This window comes from Cyphellophora europaea, assembly GCF_000365145.1.
Source record: "Cyphellophora europaea CBS 101466 unplaced genomic scaffold supercont1.1, whole genome shotgun sequence".
Taxonomy (NCBI): Eukaryota; Fungi; Ascomycota; class Eurotiomycetes; order Chaetothyriales; family Cyphellophoraceae; genus Cyphellophora; species Cyphellophora europaea.
The window spans coordinates 3,687,624-3,707,409 of record NW_008481797.1 but is presented as its reverse complement, the minus strand read 5'-3'; the positions used below and the strand labels follow the sequence as shown (position 1 = coordinate 3,707,409).

At 53.4% G+C, this 19,786-nt stretch overlaps 8 protein-coding genes across 8 annotated transcripts; 4 read left to right on the top strand and 4 right to left on the bottom strand.

Annotated features, from left to right (window-relative positions):
• Window positions 1-499: 499 nt before the first annotated feature.
• HMPREF1541_01436 (uncharacterized protein) lies at window positions 500-980 on the top strand (the record flags this gene model as incomplete). Its single annotated transcript, XM_008713734.1, has 4 exons — window positions 500-633; window positions 692-759; window positions 812-872; window positions 956-980. The coding sequence occupies 4 exons, from the start codon at window positions 500-502 to the stop codon at window positions 978-980; spliced, it is 288 nt and encodes a 95-aa protein (XP_008711956.1).
• Window positions 981-5,344: 4,364 nt separating this feature from the next.
• On the bottom strand, window positions 5,345-6,286 carry HMPREF1541_01435 (uncharacterized protein; the record flags this gene model as incomplete). The annotated part of the gene is made up of 1 exon (XM_008713733.1): window positions 5,345-6,286. One exon carries the CDS (start codon window positions 6,284-6,286, stop codon window positions 5,345-5,347), a length of 942 nt encoding a protein of 313 aa, XP_008711955.1.
• A 604-nt stretch (window positions 6,287-6,890) lies between these two features.
• Window positions 6,891-9,692, top strand: HMPREF1541_01434 (peroxisomal hydratase-dehydrogenase-epimerase; the record flags this gene model as incomplete). Its single annotated transcript, XM_008713732.1, has 3 exons — window positions 6,891-7,046; window positions 7,093-8,313; window positions 8,367-9,692. 3 exons carry the CDS (start codon window positions 6,891-6,893, stop codon window positions 9,690-9,692), a joined length of 2,703 nt encoding a protein of 900 aa, XP_008711954.1.
• Window positions 9,693-10,870: 1,178 nt separating this feature from the next.
• HMPREF1541_01433 (uncharacterized protein) lies at window positions 10,871-12,425 on the bottom strand (the record flags this gene model as incomplete). Its single annotated transcript, XM_008713731.1, has 6 exons — window positions 10,871-10,923; window positions 10,973-11,209; window positions 11,267-11,369; window positions 11,422-11,839; window positions 11,888-12,028; window positions 12,076-12,425. The coding sequence occupies 6 exons, from the start codon at window positions 12,423-12,425 to the stop codon at window positions 10,871-10,873; spliced, it is 1,302 nt and encodes a 433-aa protein (XP_008711953.1).
• Window positions 12,426-12,647: 222 nt separating this feature from the next.
• HMPREF1541_01432 (uncharacterized protein) lies at window positions 12,648-14,811 on the bottom strand (the record flags this gene model as incomplete). Its single annotated transcript, XM_008713730.1, has 2 exons — window positions 12,648-13,165; window positions 13,215-14,811. 2 exons carry the CDS (start codon window positions 14,809-14,811, stop codon window positions 12,648-12,650), a joined length of 2,115 nt encoding a protein of 704 aa, XP_008711952.1.
• Window positions 14,812-15,225: 414 nt separating this feature from the next.
• Window positions 15,226-17,655, top strand: HMPREF1541_01431 (uncharacterized protein; the record flags this gene model as incomplete). Its single annotated transcript, XM_008713729.1, has 3 exons — window positions 15,226-17,112; window positions 17,171-17,324; window positions 17,387-17,655. The coding sequence occupies 3 exons, from the start codon at window positions 15,226-15,228 to the stop codon at window positions 17,653-17,655; spliced, it is 2,310 nt and encodes a 769-aa protein (XP_008711951.1).
• A 598-nt stretch (window positions 17,656-18,253) lies between these two features.
• Window positions 18,254-19,312, top strand: HMPREF1541_01430 (uncharacterized protein; the record flags this gene model as incomplete). Its single annotated transcript, XM_008713728.1, has 1 exon — window positions 18,254-19,312. The coding sequence occupies one exon, from the start codon at window positions 18,254-18,256 to the stop codon at window positions 19,310-19,312; it is 1,059 nt and encodes a 352-aa protein (XP_008711950.1).
• A 59-nt stretch (window positions 19,313-19,371) lies between these two features.
• HMPREF1541_01429 (uncharacterized protein) lies at window positions 19,372-19,718 on the bottom strand (the record flags this gene model as incomplete). The annotated part of the gene is made up of 3 exons (XM_008713727.1): window positions 19,372-19,438; window positions 19,487-19,611; window positions 19,665-19,718. 3 exons carry the CDS (start codon window positions 19,716-19,718, stop codon window positions 19,372-19,374), a joined length of 246 nt encoding a protein of 81 aa, XP_008711949.1.
• Window positions 19,719-19,786: the final 68 nt, after the last annotated feature.

The window sequence follows — 19,786 nt, the reverse complement described above, 5'->3', positions numbered from 1 at the left end:
CCCGAAGCGGCGGTGCTGTGCTACTCGAGAACTCTCCCTTCCCATCCCCGGAGAAAAACGGCCCTCTTCCCCAGCTCAGGCTCGACGGCAACTGTGGCCGTACTGTTGCGCAGGCTGATCACCGCCTGGGTGATGGGTTGAACCCTGTCTTGAATCGGCCGCAGAGCTAAGAAAGTATATTCCCCTTGGGACGCCAGGCAGGGGAGCATTGGACTGCCCATCCACAGCGCGCCCGTCAGCCTTTCATGACAATTATCCACTCAGATCGACCTTACGGACCCATGGCCCTCGGAAAGAATCTTTTCACTATTGAGTTGTCGAATCTGCTTTGACACCCTTCTTGACTGTATTGCTCACCCCACCCCAAAAGTCTCAACTCACCTCCTTCACTGGCTCGAGAGTCTATATCTTCTACTCACCTCCCCCTTCCTCGCCTTGAGCTATTCTGCTACAATCCACCCTACTGTACTGTCGCACAATTCGTACACCTCACTTTGCTATGGCTTCTCAATTCAGGAAGGACGTTCTTAGGGAGGGTGACAAGACCAATTACCCAAAGAAGGGCGACAGGGTTACCATGCACTATACCGGCTGGCTCTATGATCCCAGCCAGCCTAATAACCGAGGCAACAAGTATGTTGAGCGATTCCCAGATTCCAACTGGCGACTTGGAGGCTGACGGTAGCACCAGGTTTGACTCATCAGTGGACAAAGGTACCCCCTTCGAAGTCCCAATCGGCGTTGGCAGGGTCATCCAAGGTAATCTGCGTCGGTAAACCAGACGGAACACAAAACTGACTTGGACTTCAAGGGTGGGATCAAGGCGTGCCGCAAATGTCTCTGGGTGAGAAAGCTGTGCTGACCATTCCTGGGTAAGTCTGATCTGCGCTTCAACGACCACACCTTCCATTTTAGCCGCGGCGATCAGAGGCGACGGTGACTGACAAGCATCCAGTAACATGGCTTACGGCGAACGGTAAGAACGCCCATCTGCATTCTCAAGCATGCAGGCGAAACTGTGTGGCAGTGACAATTCCACTTCGCGGATCCGAGAAGTTTCGTCACATGTTGTGATGACATACGGAATGGATGGTTTTGCTGACTTCTACTTAGTGGTTTTCCGGGCTTGATTCCTGCGAACTCGACGCTGCTCTTGTAAGTCACGCCCTTAGGTTCACCTTCTCCACCATGAGGAGCATCTGAGGATCATTTCCGCCTGAGATACGACGCCGCAACTTAGGGTACTTTGTTCTCCGCCGTTGCTCGGCAGCGATTTCTCGATCGGCCTTTTCCGGAAAGTCGGGCGGATATCTTGACCTCGGGCCATCGTTCAAGCACTCGTCCCCTCACACTTTGCGCTCATGCTGACCACCTTGTGTGCCTTCCAGTGAAGTTCAGCTAATGGCCATAAACGGGAGATCTTAGTAGGCCGCCTGGGCTACTACCAGAGCATTGTGTACTTGCATGTGGCCCTGAGGCATACCATAGACGGCCAGGATCATGCATATGGGTGGCTAGCTGCACTTCGAGGTGGTATTGCGTGCGGACGCAGGCTTCTAGTCCGTCATGGAGTTCTCTTGGGCATCAATTCATGAATTCAATTTCTAGCTGCATCATCCCCGGTTGTCCGCACCTCGCGTAGACGCTCCGGCAATTGCCAGTGATGCAGCACATTTAGCGAGCAGCCTAACCCGATGGCTCGTGCTTCTGCCAGTGACAGGTTGGTCCAATATAGTCCCTGTCCCTAGTTTCGTGCGTATGCTGCTTGCCGTGTGCCAACCCCGGTAGTCGCGGCCGCGTTCCTTGGTAAGGCGCCACCGATTCAAGTGTACGTCAAAAGGCGATGCTATATAACTTACGAGTGGCTCACGAGTCCCGCAACAGGTCGAGGCCCTTTGGACCCGGCCTCGTCGTTGATTCGTAGTGGCTGGTGCTGCAGCATGCCGCCACTCGCTTGCGGGCATTCATGCATGTGAGCCCCACGCTGTGAAGAAAGACGCGATAGCCAAGACGCCATGTTGCCACGACTCCTTGCATATCTCGGCATGTTGTCACTACCTCTAGCTGGCTATATTCCAGCCACTAATGTATGATCCAATACTTTGTCTCTACTTGCTAAGGTTTCACGCTCTTGTCACCTGCAGCTGAACAATGCAGTGCCCCTCCTTTGCCCCACACTCGTATCGATAACGCCGCGCCTAAGGGGGATGGGGGATGCGCTGCACATTTTGCCTTACCCTGACTCGGAAAGCAGCATTTGCATTTCTACCGCTGTTGACATATGACTAGCGACACACCATGCATGCAAATGTATCGTCAAACCACCCATGGGCGATCGATGAAATTTAGAAGATTGCAGAGAAGAACTGCAGATTCACCGGACAAATCGGGTCATACTGTTCCCTCTCCGGAACGACAAAGACACGAAATCGATCTCTCGCCATGGCGATGCTTCTCTCTCAACACAAAATCTCGCACCCACCCAATCGCGCATTGCCCCCACGTCACCTGATGTCAGATTTTGATCCTTAAAGCTATTGCCAAGCCGCTGCACCCATCTATCTGCTGCATCATCCGACGTCGGCAGGGTTACTTGTGGCGGTGAGCCATGGGCTGTGGACGAGCTGACCGGGGTCTAACCTAACGCACCTGCGCCGCCGGAGCTATCATACAATAATTGGCGGAGATCGTGCTCCTGTTTCAACCCAGAGAGATCAACCGATTCGGCTCAAAGCGATCTTAGATCCCAAGTCCGTACCTTGCTCCACGAACCAGTGCGAGATTGAGCGCTCATCCCTGGAGAATATGACTCTGGCACTCCCAGATAGAGTAATGCGGCGGACGTGCTTGTTATACTGCGTGAAAAATAACCTGCGAAATCAAGCGAAAAGTTATAGAAACAATTCAGCGCAGTAGTGCGACCCAGACTTTTTATATCGGCATTCTCAATACATCGGAAAGTGGCTCGATTCGTGCCGCATCTTTTGCATGCAGAAGGCTACATTTCGATTCAGTTCAGCATAACCAATTCATGGCGCTCTCTGTGTCACACAGCATACGGTCGTTGGCGAATGGTCGCTAAGGATCGACTCGCTGCGCCGGAGGCGGAGCGCTTCTGGAACACAGGGGCCAGGCATCAGTCAGCACAACACTTGTTAGCAAGGTCTGGGGCCAATTGAGCACGGCATGATACTGTACGGCACTTCACAATCAAATATCATCTCGGCAGGCTGGCAGGGCCACTCCCCAATGCCAAAGGGGTGTGTACCATGCCCCTAGGCCTTGGCTAAATCCAAGCTTCCTCGTGCACAGCTGCCGTTTGAGAAAATAGTCCTGCCTTCGCTGGCCCTGGCTCGTCTCCTTCAGGCTTCAACAGCACCGTGGGGCACTAAAATGGGACCCTAGCAAATTTGCAATCGACCGCTTTATTGATACCGATTCCGAGCCAATTTCTAGACCGAACCATGGACGTGTCTGCCAAGTCAACGTATCACTAGAAAATTCGCGTCTCGACCGCAAGCAGCGGCATGCTCAGATCCGACAAAATAGACCTCCGTCGGCTGTTCTGTATACGTACAGTATCTCTTTCCTGTTATGCTTTTGCTTGTTCGTTGTGGTTGACAGCCAACCCTGGAGCTGCAAGTCGCACAAATGGATGAGGCTCAGGCCTCCGAGCAACTCCGAGGCGACCGATAGGCCGAAGAAGCCTCCTGACCGCAGGAGGACAACATGGGTTTAGACACCTGCGTATGCTGAATTGCTTTGTTGCAACTTGGGCATTCCGAAACACGAATCTAGACGGCTGATTTGTCACAGCTGCTCGCTCGGGTGCTGTGGCTCGCAAAGTCAGTCCCCCGTCCGTCCTGGGTAGCCTTCCGGCGTTGGGGAACTGAGTCTAGGTCCTCTTCCGCGAGTTGTCGATAGCTTGTGAGGTAGATGAGAGTACACGGTGTTGCAGCATCCGGTCTGGCACCCAAAGGAATTGCGTCCGGGCATTTCATTTTTTTTTTGGTTCTCACGCTGTGGAACTCGCTCTCTGACTTACAACAGAACTACGTGTGCAGGGTGCTAGCTAGTGCGGAGCATTACCCTGTGTGAGGCTCCAGAACGGACTAGTGATCTGCCCAGATCTCGGATCCAGTCGCTAGAATTGCGATCTTGCGCCGCAGACCCACACGAGCCTCTGCCCACAGGGATGGACGAACTGTCGGCGGGATTCAAGTTCCGTCAGGTTCTTACTGATGACTGGACCAGCAGTAGCATCTTAATGCTTGCGCTGGTACCTTCATTGCCCCTCAAGCTGACCGGCTAAATTCTAGTCTCTCTATAATGCGCTGGTCGTCGAGCATCAACGTCGAGGAGGATTGTGATTCTGGCATGCTGCCTGAGCAACAACTTTCTGGACGGTCAAGCCACGACGACAGGACAAGCTACATGTCTCGGAACCATGCGTAGCCCAGAATCGAGACACTTCCCAGCTGACTCGATCATGCGCACAGTCAGACCACGAGATCTGGTTGACGCAAGAGCGAACCAGTCACAAGCCAGCTGCGAGGTATGCCAAAATCTCAGTGCCTTTGGGATCATGGCCCTTAGAGAATCTGTGGCGATGGCGCTTCGCGGATGTCACGCTATGACTCTCCATCAAGAAAAGACAATTGCCTTGGACAATGCACGACAGCATCTGGGGCCTGAAATCGTCGGCTGTGGCCGCCTGCAGGCGCAGATCCGGGCGCAAAACAAAGTGCCACTATGTTCAAGCTGTCTCCAGTTGAAAATCCGAAATGCGTAGCTGAACATCAAAACTCGCTAATAAGCAACTACAAGGCGAGACTAAAGCACGGCGTTTGCCGATACAAGAGATCGATGGGCCACCAGCGTGCACGCACCCTGCATGACTTTCCATCCGACTATCTTTACTACCCGTGCTTTCCGGTCCCTCTCCGCTGACCACGACAGCGCCCGCAGCAAGCTCTAGTCTCCGTCTTCGCACCGGGGTAGGAAGAATTTAGGCGTAGAGCCCTCCAAATAGCCGACTTTCCGGTATTTGTGTTTACTTGCAGTGTGCTGTCACCGAGCGTGGACCGCAACTACAGTATTTGAGCGCTGCATGCAGGATAGTAAGGGGTGGCGCCGTAAGCGCATGCAGGATGGTACCATCGGGAATTGTGCACTGCCGTTGGGACGTGGTGTCTTACGAGGCACGAGACCAGATGATGCAGGACGACACTGGCCAGAAGTCACCAGCTCTGAGCATTTGCAGGCGGGTGGCTCCTTGGAGCGGAGAGGCTGTCGGGGTGACTGCCAAGTTCCAAGATCGTCGTATCGCTCACTATTTCTGAGCCTATATGAGGATCGTCTCGTGGACCTTGCGCCCTTCATCCACGACCAATCGCAGCTGACGGCCTTCCCATCCGCCGGTCTGATACTGATCGCCTTCTCGTGCTGGCCGAAAGACGCCTCGCCTCAGCGTTTCTGTATACAGCTCATAGGCGGGATAGTAGCCGTTCACAAAATTTTCCACCTGCTCGTCCGTCATGCCGGCCCCCTTTTCTCGGCGTGTGGTCGCTTCCTGCTGCAGGCGCCACCGATATACGAAGAGCGGGTCGGCGGCATCGATATGCACGAACGTGTGGAAGTAGGCCCACAACTCAGAGTATTGTTTGAGGGCGTCGTTGATGGTGAGTACGCTCTCTAGCGTGTTGTAACCCAGGCGACCACAATACTTTGACGTGGGGTTATTGAGCGCCTCAACAGCGGCGGCGTGTTTTGACCGGAGCTCGGATGAAGTGAGAGGCTGGAAGCCGACGCACCAGCCTTCGAAGAGGACAATGTCGACGGTAGGCTCGCCGGGGTTGTTGACTTCGTCCCACTCGGAGGGCGGAAGGCGGTCGCCCTGGCCGGAGAACAGAGCTTTGTTGTACTTGGCAATACGCGTGGGTTTGTTGGCTTTAAGCGAGGCAAATATGGAGAGGGCGAGAGGAATGTCGTGCGTTGATGGCTGGCCACGGTGTTGGAGTAGAGGGTTGTCGGGATTGGCTTTGGCGAGAGCCTCTTGGTCGGAGTGAGTGAGGTAGAGGTCGTCAAGGGAGAAGACGGCTGTGGTGAGGCCCTTGTCTGCTAGGGTAGACTTGAGCGACGTGACAAGAACGGTCTTTCCAGCACCTTGGACGCCATTGAGACCAATGAAAAATGGTTCATTCGGATGCTGAGACCTGTGCGCCTCGAGATGCTTGATTATGAATGGTATCACGACCGGGGATTTGTCGTCATAAATGTCGCTCATGATGGCAACAGCTGGTTAGTCAGTTGCCTCGGAGGACTCACAATTGATGGGATGTGGATTTCGGTGGGACATGAACATTTTATGGGCTTGCCGCGGGCAGCGAAGCCGGAGAGGTTGCCGATACTTTGGCTGAGCTTGCTTAAGACGCTCGCATCATAATTCAAGCGCGGTTACGATTTTAGCTGTGACGTCCCTGCCTGCAGTACTATGTGGACAGTCTCTGGGTTTCAAAAGCGTCGACGACCAGCAATCGAGGGCAGCAAAGGATATTTCACATGCTTCGTCTGATGAGATCCGGGGGGCGAGGCACGGGGAAAGGAGCCAAGTTGTGGGGCGTCGATCCACGTGACGCCGACGCTACTTCAGGCCGACTGGACAACCTCGGCACTTTGTTCGGATGCAGGTGAAGAGTCGTCGTCTTCGTTCCGATGCTAATAACGTCCGTAGCGAAACAAGCTGCTTCTTCGTCGGCACATCTTCAAATACTTTGTCTTTCCATCTGACTCTCTTGCCGGTCTTCCTAAAAGCCTACCATCGACCAGCGAAGAACGAGAAACACCATACCACGTTTACAGCCGCATGCAGACACACTGAGCTCTACGTCATGTCTGAATTGAGGTACGACGGCCAGGTCGTCGTGGTTACTGGCGCCGGCGGTGGACTTGGAAAGGCATATGCTACGTTCTTTGGCTCAAGAGGTGCCAGCGTCGTTGTCAACGATCTTGGTGGCTCCTTCAAGGGTGAGGGACAGGGCACAAAAGTTTGTCACATGCTTCCGAACCCAAACACAAGCTGACCATGTGCAGGCTGCTGATGAAGTCGTCAACGAGATCAAGAAGGCCGGCGGCAAGGCTGTGGCCAACTATGACAGTGTCGAGAATGGAGACCGTATCATTCAGACTGCGATCGATGCTTTCGGCCGCATCGATGTCCTCATCAATAACGCTGGTATCCTCCGTGATATTAGTTTCAAGAACATGAAAGATCAAGATTGGGACCTCATCTACAACGTCCACGTCAAAGGTGCATACAAGTGCGCGAGAGCTGCCTGGCCACATTTCCGTAAACAAAAGTATGGCCGAGTCATCAACACCGCATCAGCTGCTGGTCTCTTTGGCAGCTTTGGCCAGTGCAATTACTCGGCTGCCAAACTATCTCAGGTCGGCTTCACCGAAACTCTTGCGAAAGAAGGCCAAAAGTACAACATCATGTGCAATGTCATCGCCCCGATTGCGGCCAGCCGTATGACTGCGACCGTCATGCCCCCAGATGTTCTAGACAACCTCAAGCCCGAATGGGTTGTGCCCCTCGTGGCTGTACTTATCCACAAGTCCAACACCGAGACTGGCTCTATCTACGAAGTCGGTGGTGGGCATGTGGCTAAGCTGAGATGGCAGCGTGCCAAGGGTGCCTTGCTCAAGGCCGACGACTCCATGACGCCTGGCGCTATCCTGGCCAAGTGGAACGACGTGATTGACTACTCTCAGCCTGAGTATCCCACTGGCGTCGCAGACATGGTGGCCAAGCTTGAGGAAGCTGGCAAGCTGCCTCGAAACGACCCCGGCGAGCCTATTGACTTCAAGGACAAGGTCGTGCTCGTCACTGGTGGTGGCGCCGGTCTTGGTCGCATCTATTCGCTGTCCTTCGCCAAGCTTGGTGCGAAGGTTGTTGTCAATGATTTGATGAACCCTGACGACGTGGTCCAGGAGATCCAGAAGCTTGGTGGCACCGCCGTCGGCAACAAGGCATCAGTCCTTGATGGCGACGCAGTGGTCAAGACCGCCATCGACAACTTCGGCAGGGTTGACATCATCATCAACAATGCTGGCATTCTCAAAGACAAAGCGTTCGCGAATATGACCGATGACCTCTGGGATCCCGTCTTGGATGTTCATCTGAAGGGAACGTACAGGGTCACCAAGGCCGCCTATCCCTACATGCTGAAGCAAAAGTACGGCAGAATCGTCAACACCACAAGCACAAGCGGTATCTATGGCAATTTTGGCCAGGCAAACTATGCTGCAGCGGTTAGTTGCTTCCACATCGTACTGCCCTCGCTGCAGTGGCTAACATAAAACAGAAACTTGGTATCCTCGGCTTCTCTCGTGCGTTGGCTCTGGAGGGTCGTAAGAACAACATCTTCGTCAACACCATTGCTCCCAACGCTGGCACACAGATGACTCGTAGCATCCTCCCCGAGGAGCTCGTCCAGGCGTTCAAGCCAGATTATGTTGCTCCTCTCGTCCTTCTCCTTTGCTCGGACAAGATGCCAGACCCACCCACTGGGCTGCTCTTCGAAGTCGGAAGTGGCTGGCAAGCTCGGACACGCTGGCAACGATCCGGGGGTCATGGTTTCCCCATTGATGTCAAGCTTGTTCCTGAGGAAGTAGTAAAGCACTGGAAGAAGATCAACGATTTCGATGATGGTCGTGCCGATAACCCGGAAGGTGGTCAAGATGGTCTCAAATCCATCATGGCCAACATGGAGAACAAGGCCAACAAGTCCTCGGACGGTGATGAGAGGACCGATTATCTTGCCGCCATTGACAAGGCCAAGCAAGCTAAATCGTCCGGTACGGAGTTCTCGTGGGATGACCGCGACGTCATCCTCTACAATATGTCTTTGGGCGCGAAGAGAACTGAGTTGCCGCTCGTATACGAGAACAACGATAACTTCCAGGTTCTGCCCACCTTTGGTGTCATTCCATTCTTCAACGCACAATCGCCATTCAGCATGGACGACATTGTCCCCAACTTCTCGCCTATGATGCTCCTTCATGGCGAACAGTATCTAGAGATCCGCAAGTTCCCTATTCCCACCACAGCTAAGACTATCTCATACCCCAAGCTGGTCGAAGTTGTCGACAAGGGTGCTGCGGCTATTGTGGTCAGCGGCATCACTACTAAGGACGCGAACACCGGCGAGGATCTCTTCTACAATGAGTCGACTGTCTTCATTCGCGGCTCTGGTGGCTTTGGCGGTCCCAAGAAGGGTGCAAACCGCGGCGCCGCCACTACAATCCATCAAGCGCCGAAGCGTGTTCCTGATGCTGTCGTTGAGGAGCAGACTTCTGGTGATCAGGCCGCCCTCTACCGTCTCAACGGTGACCGCAATCCTCTGCACATTGATCCCGAGTTTAGCAAAGTGGGTGGTTTCAAAGACCCTATTCTACACGGTCTTTGCTTCTTTGGCTTCAGTGGCAAGCACATTGTACAAAAGTTCGGGCAGTTCAAGAACATCAAGGTGCGGTTTGCGGGTACCGTCCTTCCTGGGCAGACTCTGGTCACAGAAATGTGGAAGGAGGGCAACACGGTTGTGTTCCAGACTAAAGTCAAGGAGACTGGCAAGCTGTGCATCGCTGGCGCGGGTGCAGAATTGAGGGGCGATGCGAAAGCTAAGCTGTAGTCACAAGGAATAAGGGTGTGAGATTTAGCATTGGACGTGTCACCTCTGAATTCTTAAGTATCGTCAAAAACATGTCACCATCATATCTACTTTTGCAGCCGCATGATAAAGGAGCACCCCTCAGAATGTCCTATATGGTCGTACTGGATGGAGCGCCATTGAGGGTCGAGGCTCAATGAGCTTCATAGCGGTGCCAGTTGAGCCCCTCCCAAGCTACTTCCCCACATACCAACCTCGCTAACGAAGCAGGGAGCACCCGTAGCTGCACCTGTCTTTCTGTACACAGTCATTTGCCACGCCCCGGATATCATATCACTGACTTGATCCGTCGATCGACTGCATCACATCTTCCATCGCCAAAGCCCACTCCGAGATCGACTGCTCGTCGCTGGGTTCCAGATCCTCCGCAGTGAAGATTGCCCTCTTCTCTTGAGCCTCTGCTATCTGCCGGCCAATAGTTTCCCGGCCTCCACGTTCGAATGAGAGAAAACACCACGGTGGACATGTAGCTGGCCACGACGGCGGCTTTTTAAGAATCACTCCAGGCAGCCCGTCCAGATCTTGCGTCGAAAAGAGCTCGCAGGGCGGCGTATCTCTACCAGATGCGCAGAGTGCTGCCACGGGCAGACTGGTCTGTTGCGCTCCCTCCACGTGCCTGAAGAGAGCCTCGAGCATTGCCAACCTGGGCTGGAGGAGGCTCCTATCGCCCTTATCCCATTGAAGATGACACTGAGTCGGTCTCGAAGTGCCAGCACTTACGCAGTAAATTTCCTGCGAAATAGCCGCCGCCGCCGACGCTTTCCCGCTCAGTCTCTGCAGGTCTGCGACTGCTGAAACCAAGCAGTTACAGTCAAGTGCTCTCCAGAAATTTATCGAAAATGCCTCGGCATCTGGAACCCCAGCTATTGTTGCCAACAGCTGCGCCGCTCTTTGGCTACAAGTAATGCACCAGTAGGTGCACATTACTTGCCAACTCGTCTCGGTCAAACGACGTTGGCACGCCAGAAATGTCGCCCTAGGCTCTTCGCAGGCAGATTCTGTCGCTTCCTGTCCCCCCGAGTTGTACAATAATCTCGATATGCTTCTCAAGCTCATCTTCACAGTACAGCTCTCATCGGAAAGTGTCTGCCATAGAGCTCGAGCCGCATTTTGGATACAATCGCTCGTCTCAACAGCGCTCAAGCATTCCAGCATACTGACATCATCTTCGGGAATTGCGAAGTATTTCCACCTGAACACAGTGTCATGAGCACTGCGAACTTCGTTAGAGCTATTCGCACCACCTTCGTGGTCTGAGTCATCGGCAGACTCCAAGGCCGCGGAGCCGTCATTGCTAAAAGCATCCTGCATGACCGCGTCTTCTAGCTCCTCAGGATCGATCTCAGGACTGTTTATCTTGGGTTGTTCATCACTTTCAGTCCGAATGACACCAGGTCTTGAAGACCTAAGAACTAGAGATCTAGATCTTGCGGCATCCCTCGTTGTGGGCCATTCTCCGTGGGACGAAAACACTGTTGCTGCAGGCGTCACCTCGCGTGCCTCTAGCCCGGACAAACATTTGAGCACCGACTTACGATGTACGTCCCTAGCCCAGAAGCAAATCCAGTCGACGATCAGCAAAAGCTGCAATGCCTCATCGGCCTTAGATATGCACCCGTGCCAGCAATCGACTACTTTCTGCGTGCGTTAACGATGCCTCCATTGGAACCCAAACTTGAGAAATGCTTACTGTCCTATCGTTGACCGGCATTGCCAGGTATAGGCGCCATTCGTCCCCCCGGAATCCAAAGAACCACACCAAAGCGTCAAGGACTTGATTGGATCCCATCTCAAGATCTGTCTGGATTTTCAGACACGTGCGAATGCTGAGTGCTGTCTGTTGCTCAATGTCGTGAAATCCTGCATCAGATTTCTCTGCCTTTGCTTCCACGACCATGAATGGAAACAATGTGTGTCCCCCAGAGAAGGGACTATACGTACCCAGCCGATCTCTAAACTGGTCAAACGATTTGGTAATGCTCAAGCCGTACACTCGATCAGGTCTCTTGTATTTCTGATCGATTTTAACGTCATGGAGCCCAGTGCTTTTATGGACCACCCGCTCATCTGACTTGTTTGAGAATATCGATGGGCAGGCTGGACGAATACTTGGCTTTGTCAAATCTGAAGCGTCCACTGGAGGCACGCATACTCACCGCACAACGGCCGCTCTTTCGAACGCACTGCACCTGCAGATGGTTCGTCTACTGTGGTCTTGAAGCAGTCGCTGGGCCGCAACAGGATCGCTGGGGCACGCGACGAAGTCCGGGAGCCACAGATATGCGTCACAAAGTTGACTTCGCGGGTGTTAGCAACAAACAGCCCTCAACCAGTCTTTACTAACCATCGAAATTCAAACCCATCGAGATTCTCAAACACGAGACTGGCAACGTTGTTGATCCACCCTGCCTCGTTGTCTTTCTCTCTCCTGCATCGAGCCACATTTGCCTGCAGCCTCCTCACAAGAAGCTTTTTCTGGTTGGCAGCCTCCCTGTCGCTATGCTCCACGCGAGGATAGTCGGTAAAGGTGATGGACTTGATCTCCAATATCTGTTCAAAGATGTGCTTGCAGGGCAATCTTCCGGCATCCCACTCGTCCGGCGTGGTTACCGATTCGAAATCGACCTTCCAGTCATTGATCAGCTTCTGGAGCAGAAGCGCTTCTTGTGGAGGAAGTCTTCCTCTCGGAGCCATGTCGTGTCAGGTCTCAGCTCCTGAGAAACTTCGAGTGGATGCCACATCATTTGCAACTCATGCTATGCTGGAGGAAAAAAAGAGATTGAATACCCTCGTCAAGATGGTTCGCGTGGTTCGCGCGCGGTTAGGGCCACAAGGCTCGTCGCGCTACTAATGCGGCCACATCCGGACCTGCCTCCGATGCCACAAGCCTCTCATACCCCTGACAATGCAGACAGCCTAATGCAAGCCTGCGCTTCCGCGCAGAACTACGGAGCGCACCAAGCACACTACCTCTTCGTTACCCGTGCGACGTCGCTCTGCGAACCCACCAAAATCGGCGTTGACCTTGCTGTTTGGAATGTGGATGATTCCAGGCAACAGCGTCAGCCTGACAGTTGATGTGTCCGCAGCACCGGCGTCCTGCACCTTGTAAGGTGTCATAGTATTCTTGTCGAAGGCAGCGCCAGGCTCGTACCAAGCGCATTCGTACCGCCAGCCTGTAAGCACCAGACGACATTGCACATCCAATGCACCGAAGAACACGTCGCTCAGTTGGCCAAATGCGTATTCATCGACCTCGGCGTCGCCGTCAGTTTCCTCTTCATCACATGGACTCAGCTGGCACAGAGGCGCTAACGCATGCTGGAGCTTACGCGCCAGATCATCAGCCTTGTTTCTCTGAAAATACTCGTATGAGTGCTCTTCAGTCATTCTCTTGTGTACAACTAAGTCAATGGCTCTCGCGAATGATGGATCTAGGACCGATCAGTCTCACCTTGTCAACGTGACTGCCACTATGCTTACCATTCTGCGCGACAAGCTGGATGGCTTCTCTGTACCGATTCGTCGGGCTTTGGGTCGCCACACCCTGATAACGATCAAAAACCACATCCGCTTGGGTCTGTCGAAAAACCCAACACGCGAGAGCAGCTCCAGCCAAAGTAAGAAGGGTGTATCGTCGCGACCAAGGTCTGTCATACCACCGTTCAAGCAAATCCACTGATCCCCGAGACTTCCACTCGATCCCAAAGGCTTGTTCGAAAAGAGACCCAAGGGGGTGGTCTTGTGGCAAGGTTCGCAGCCCTGAGACGGTCGTGAACTTGACATTCTTCAAGGTCGACTCAAGACGATGACCAATATCTTGCATTAGCTTGGAAACCCTTGCCATGGTCTCATCGTCAGGCTGTGTATCTGTGCTGCACCGCAAGCTTTGGACGCATTTTTGTGAGTCCCTCTCATCGAGGAGCTGGTCAACCACGGCTTGACAATTGACGAGATCGTCAATGGAAAGGTTACTACCAGTCTCACGCAGATTACCTAGTTTCACGACCAGAGCACTTTTGGACTTCATGAACTTCGCTCGTTCGTCGTTGGCTTTGCAGTAGTTGGCCTTCCAGAAATCGATGGTCAGCGCTGCGTCTTTCTTGACAGTCTGAAGCTCCTTCTCGACCTCTTGCAAGCGCTCCATGAGTACCAGTGACGGTCGAGACCTATCAATGATCTTATTGGATGCAGCATTGCCGCAAGTTACGGGACTCAGGCCTCTCAGCGGCGTGTTGAAGGCTTCAGGCTCAGACTCAGATGGATCTTGTGAATCTCGCAGCGCTGGTGTGTCTTGTTCAACCTCATTATTAGAGATTCGAGGCAACAAGAGAGGCGGCGTCTGAGTGACGTTCTCAACTTTGATGAAGGCGCTACCATCGCCATCTGTTGCAAGAGATTCTGTGTCCAAAACCTGAAAACTTAGCTGGGTTCTGTGAGCGAACGGGAGGAGCTTTACGTGATGAGACTCATCAATGGTGCGCTTCTGCCTGAGAGGATGACTGCTAGCCATGCTGGATCCCTCCATCCTCCCGTGAAAGCGTGTGGTGTTGACTGGCGCACGGCTGGCCCTCCGCGGCGAGTTCTGAGGGGTGCCTCTAATCTGGGAATCCGCTCTCGTCTTTCTGGGTGAATGGAGGAAATGCATTCTCCAAGCGTGCTTGATCTCTTTTGATCTGCGAGCTATTCGTGCTTCGCGTTCGCTGTTGACTGGCCACTCTATGCAATTCGAGCCTTCCCTGTAGATGACGGTCCAGTCATCATCACTGCGGACATCCCGTCTACGCGTAGCATACAGCCGAGGAAGCTTCGCTCGGACTTGTTTTGCAGAGAAGTTGCGAACCTGGTCGAGTGAGTTCTTGCCATCGTCCCTCGTATAGTTCAGGTGCTGTGCTAATTCTTCGTCAATGTCATCAAATTGTCTCTCTCTTGCTGTCTCCGATGCAGGGTCGAGGAAGGCTACTTCAGAATCCAAGTAACTCAGCAGTTCGTCAACAATATGATCAAGCCAGATCTTGCCACGCCTGGTCGACGAACCTAATGCTGCGTTTCGCTTCGACCTTTTCCTCTTGCAACCCATGTTGGTGAAGTTTGCTGAGGTCACGACAGCGGTGCTGACCGGAGCTCAAAAAATAAGAATTCATCCTCTGCAAGAGAAGGGGGTGGCACTACTTGTCTCATCTGCAGCTCTTGGCGTTGCCTTGCGACAAGGGTGTGGGCGCTTATGCAGGAGGGTGCCAGGGCTTGCATTAGCCAGACACTGCCTGGCGGATGCCTACTCATACCTGGGTAGCGTGCCAGAGAAGACAATGGTCCGACCATTCGACACTGCTTTCTATCCTTGGCTGCACGAAGGCTATAAGGTCGCCGTTGAGAAACCGAATCTGTTGTGCGTTCGCACTATCTGGCCCTCCTTGAGATGGCTCTTGAAACCACTGGAAGCTCCTACTGAAAAGAATTACGAGTCTTTTGCCTCGTTTTCTAAACAAGAGCAATGGCGCAAGTCAAAGGCCCATCACGGGCCCAATTGACACTTGGACCTGTGTTTCGTCGAGTGGCTCAAAATACCTCAGCTAACTCAGTCGAAGGTCACAGCATCATACAACAGCTGCACAGTCCTGTCAATCCGGATCTAAATGTTCCACAGCAGACAGACGGCGATGGCATCACGGCAGAAGCCCTTACTGATCAAAAAGGACCGGTCCAGGACAGGCCCCGCCTCATTATTGCAGTTGATTTCGGAACGGCGTATTCTACCGTGTCATATGCGAAAATCGAACCCGGCGTTGATTCAGCAGGTCTCCCGATGAGCAAGATACGCTGCATCAACAACTACGACAACGCTACTGGAAACTCCGAGGCTCGAGCGAACGCTCGAGCTGACAATGTTCCGACAAAACTTCTCTATCTTGGTCCTGGCGTACCTGATTCAGAGTTTTCTGATACCGAATCTGACCCTGAGAACGACAGTTTAAGCGACCTGGATGTTCAGCTCACTCCAGTCCCTGAACGCAGCTACAGACGGCGACGAAAGCGGGGTAGAAAGTCATTCATGCCGAGCCCAAGACGAAGGCCAGAGCCCGTGTGGTCACGACCACCAGGAACGACTGTGAAGTGGGGCTACTGTGTTCAATACGTGCAAAGGATACCACAGGAGATGGCACGATACTACGAGAAAGAAACAGTAGAGCTTATCAAGCTTACTCTGGGTGATGAGGATGGCGAAGATATGGACCTGCGGAGAAGGCGTGAAGAGCTTGCACAGCAGATCGAAATATTACGCTCCAAGAACATCATTCAAGATCGAGATCATATACTACGCGACTATCTTGCCCGCCTTCTGCAGCATGCCAAGGTTATGCTTAAAGAAGAGGAGGCTCTCGAAGAAGCACAACTGGAGTACGTTCTGTGTGTTCCCGTGTCGTGGTCGGAGAACGCCTGTCGTACCATGCATGATGCTATGGTCAAAGCGATACAAGCATGCGGGCTGGGCGTTCTCGCACAGAATATTATCACCGAACTCTTCATCGTTTCGGAGCCAGAGGCCGCGGCCCAATACGTGATGGCCTCTCTCGGCAGTGAAGGACGCCTCAGGCAAGGCGAAGTCTTCGTTATCCTTGACGCTGGTGGAGGAACCGTGGACATCACAACTTACAAGGTCACGTCCGACGAGATGGGGCCGCTCAGACTACAGGGCGAGGTAATACCGCCTGATGGGGCACTGTGCGGATCCAGTCTGATTACCGAGCGATATTCGCGCCGACTCCGAGCAAAACTTACTGAAATTGACCCGACAGGAGGTAGCGACCTCCTCGACGGGATCGCCACGGCGTTTGTCAACCACTGGGACATGGTGGACAAACCACGTATCGATATTAACCACAAAAAGACGATGCAGCTAAAGTTTGGAAGACAATATCACAACAATCAGCTAATCAAATGGACGGAATCCGAGATACGGGATGTCTTTGAACCTTCATTAAAGGGCACAACCGATCTTCTCGAAAAACAGCTCAGGCTTGCCGAAGAAAGAGGCTTGATAGTCAACAAGGTCATTGTCGTTGGGGGATTTGGAGAGTCTCCTTCACTGCGCGTCCGGATCCGCCAAGTTCTCGCGAACCACTCTAATGGCAGCGGGGAAGAGATCGAGGCCATCTGGCCGAGACACTTCCCAACCTCGGCGGTCGCGAGAGGAGCGGTTCTGCGGGCACTTGATAAGCGAAATGGTCCCAGCCGCATCTCGCGGTCAAGTTTCGGCTTTCTACGCCACGAACCGCTCGGAGACTTCCCTGAACACAACGAGGCGAGCGTCATGCCAAGGAGAGATAATGTTGACCACGTCGAGTTCGTTCGGGATACGATCTACTGGGTGATACAAGCGGTGAGTAGCCATAGGGGTACACCTAACCTTCTGGCGCTCATTAACATATGGCAACTAGGGTGAAGAGCTGCCGTCACGATATCAGACCGAGCCAATCCTCTCGTGTCACACGTTTGAAACAACAGATGTCAAGCTGATTTGCGTCGAGAAGCTCTATGTTTCGCAGCGTAACCATCGCTCGCACTTTCAGCGCCATCATCCCGAAAATCAAGGTACGTGACGGTCCCCAGTCCAAACCGCTGCTTCGAAGCTTGACTGCTGACTGTTCCTGAAGGCGCCTCACTGCTTAGCTACATTGAGATAGACGTCAGCGAACTCAAGAAGGAATTCCCACTCGAAGATAAAGCAGATGCAGGCCCGCGCACGAAAGTGAGCAAGCGGTCTAGTAGAATTGTGAAGTTTGATCTCGTCATCGATGTTGAAGGCAAACAACTCAAGTATGAGGCACGATGGCCGCCAGGAGCCAAGACGCCGGAGGAAGTACGAGTCCGCAAGTCCGGTTATGTTAGTCTTGCTCCGAGCTTTGTGCCAGGGACGGAATAGGGAGAGAGCCACTTGTAGGAGTGCTTTTTACGAGATCGAGCTGGTATAGAATGCGTGCGCCAAGTCTGGATTTACATATACCAAAAGTAAAGATTACACCGGTAGTAGTTTTGATTCTTACTGTATCTATGAACTTGAATTCGAAAGGCTCACAACAATGCTAAGAGTCCCCCACGATGGAACCCAAGGTAAGGAGTCTTCGTGGTTCTCAAGATACACCTGTGTGAAATGCAACGGCCCATGGAGCCCATGCTCCTAGGTTACGGGGTAAATGTCTTGGCTTATCAATTCGAGCAACGTTCGTCCGCGTCCAAATATCGTTTCCTTGAGCTAACGTACAGCGCCGGCAGCGCGGCAGCAAGCCCGATCTCGACCATTGGCCAATCAACCCCATAGGGAAAGCAAAAGTAGTGCGCATCTCCGAACCTTCTATATATGTCCGAGGCAAATCAAATCAACCGTTCAGCGCATCGTGACCTGTACTTAACTCAATACAGGACCGCTCACGACCACTCGAGTCGTATTCGAGGACATACCGTATACGAAATCACAACCCATCGATCGGCGGATAGTCCTTCACATAGCGAAAACACCCAACATGCCCGCCGCCACCACTAAACTCAAGCACCTAACCCTCTCCGGCACGCCCAAGGAGATCGGGCAACAGCACGGCACGCTCGCGCACGCCGAAGTGCACGGCTCGCTGGCCTTCTACGGCGATTTCTTTCTGAAGAAGGCCGGGCTTCAGTGGCCGGAGGTGCGGAGCACGGCTATGCTGGCGCACCCCTTCCTGGAAAGTCGGTTTCCGCACCTGGTGGAAGAGATGCGCGGGCTGGCGTTGGGCGCGGGTATCGACTATGAGGATGTGCTGGCGCTGAATGTGCGCACGGAGATCGCGTACGGGATGCAGACGGATGGGTGCACGGCGTTTGCGTGGCGAGATGGTGAGGCAGGGGGCAATTGGATCGGGCAGAATTGGGACTGGAGCGCGGAGCAGAAACCGAATCTGGTTGTGGTGAGGATTCAGCGGCAGGGAGAGGGGAAGACGAGTATTGCTATGGTCACGGAGGCGGGGATCCTAGGAAAGATTGGGCTGAATGATCGTGGTGTCGGCGTGACGTTGAATGCCATTGCTGCAAAGGGCGTGGATTGGGGTCGGCTGCCGTGTCATCTGGCGCTTCGGACGGTGCTGGACTCGGCAAGTCGGGAGGAGGCTGAGGGCACATTGAAGGCATTTGGTGTGGCTAGTAGTTGTCACATTCAGATTGCGGATGCAGCGACTGGCGGCGTGGGGCTAGAGTGCACGAGTGAGGACGTGGCAGTGCTAGAGCAGGATGGGAGAGGAGTGATCACACATTCCAATCACCTGGTGAAGGAGCACAAGGTCAAGGGCTCTGGCGCTATGTTGACCGACACGTTCTTCCGGCTGGAGCGGATGCAGGAGTTGCTCAAGGGATTGCAGAGGCCGGACATGGCGGCGCTCAAAGAAGTCTTGAAGGACCAGCAGAACGGGCCTTGTGCCATCAACCGTTCCCAGACGGAGAAAAGCACTATCGAAACGCTCTTCAGTATCGTCGTCAATCTGCATGAGAGGTGTGCGGAGGTCAAGGTAGGGAAGCCCACGGAGGATGGGGAGTCGTTTGAATTGCGGCCTTGAAAGGCACTGGCGGCGCTCTTTATTGATCGCTTATGTACAAGTCATGCCGAGAACAATTTCTAGTGTGCCTCCTTGCCGGATATCTTGTTGGCCTTGTCTTCTTGCTCGATCTGTTGTAGGAATTCCCTGGTTTCCGTTAGTGCTTGGAGTCGCTAATTCGGGGTTCGCTAGTACTGGATGAAGCTCTCTTCGTCTTTGCTGGAGGCGTTGATGGGAGGTGTTTTCTTTGCGCCGTCCTTCTTGCCGCCGCCCATGAGGAACGGAATGGCTGCGGTGGCACTGAGCGTGGCAATGGACAGCTATGCAGAAGTCAGTCATTTCTTTTCGCGATCGTAGCCAGGGGTCAACAAACCCAGTGCGCGCCCACCTGGCGGCCAAAAACGTTGTACATAGCAACACCACCCATCTTGAAGGTTCTGTATATTGGAGTCGGGAGCGGAGAGGGAGAGGATGCGGCTTTGGTGGTGGTTTACT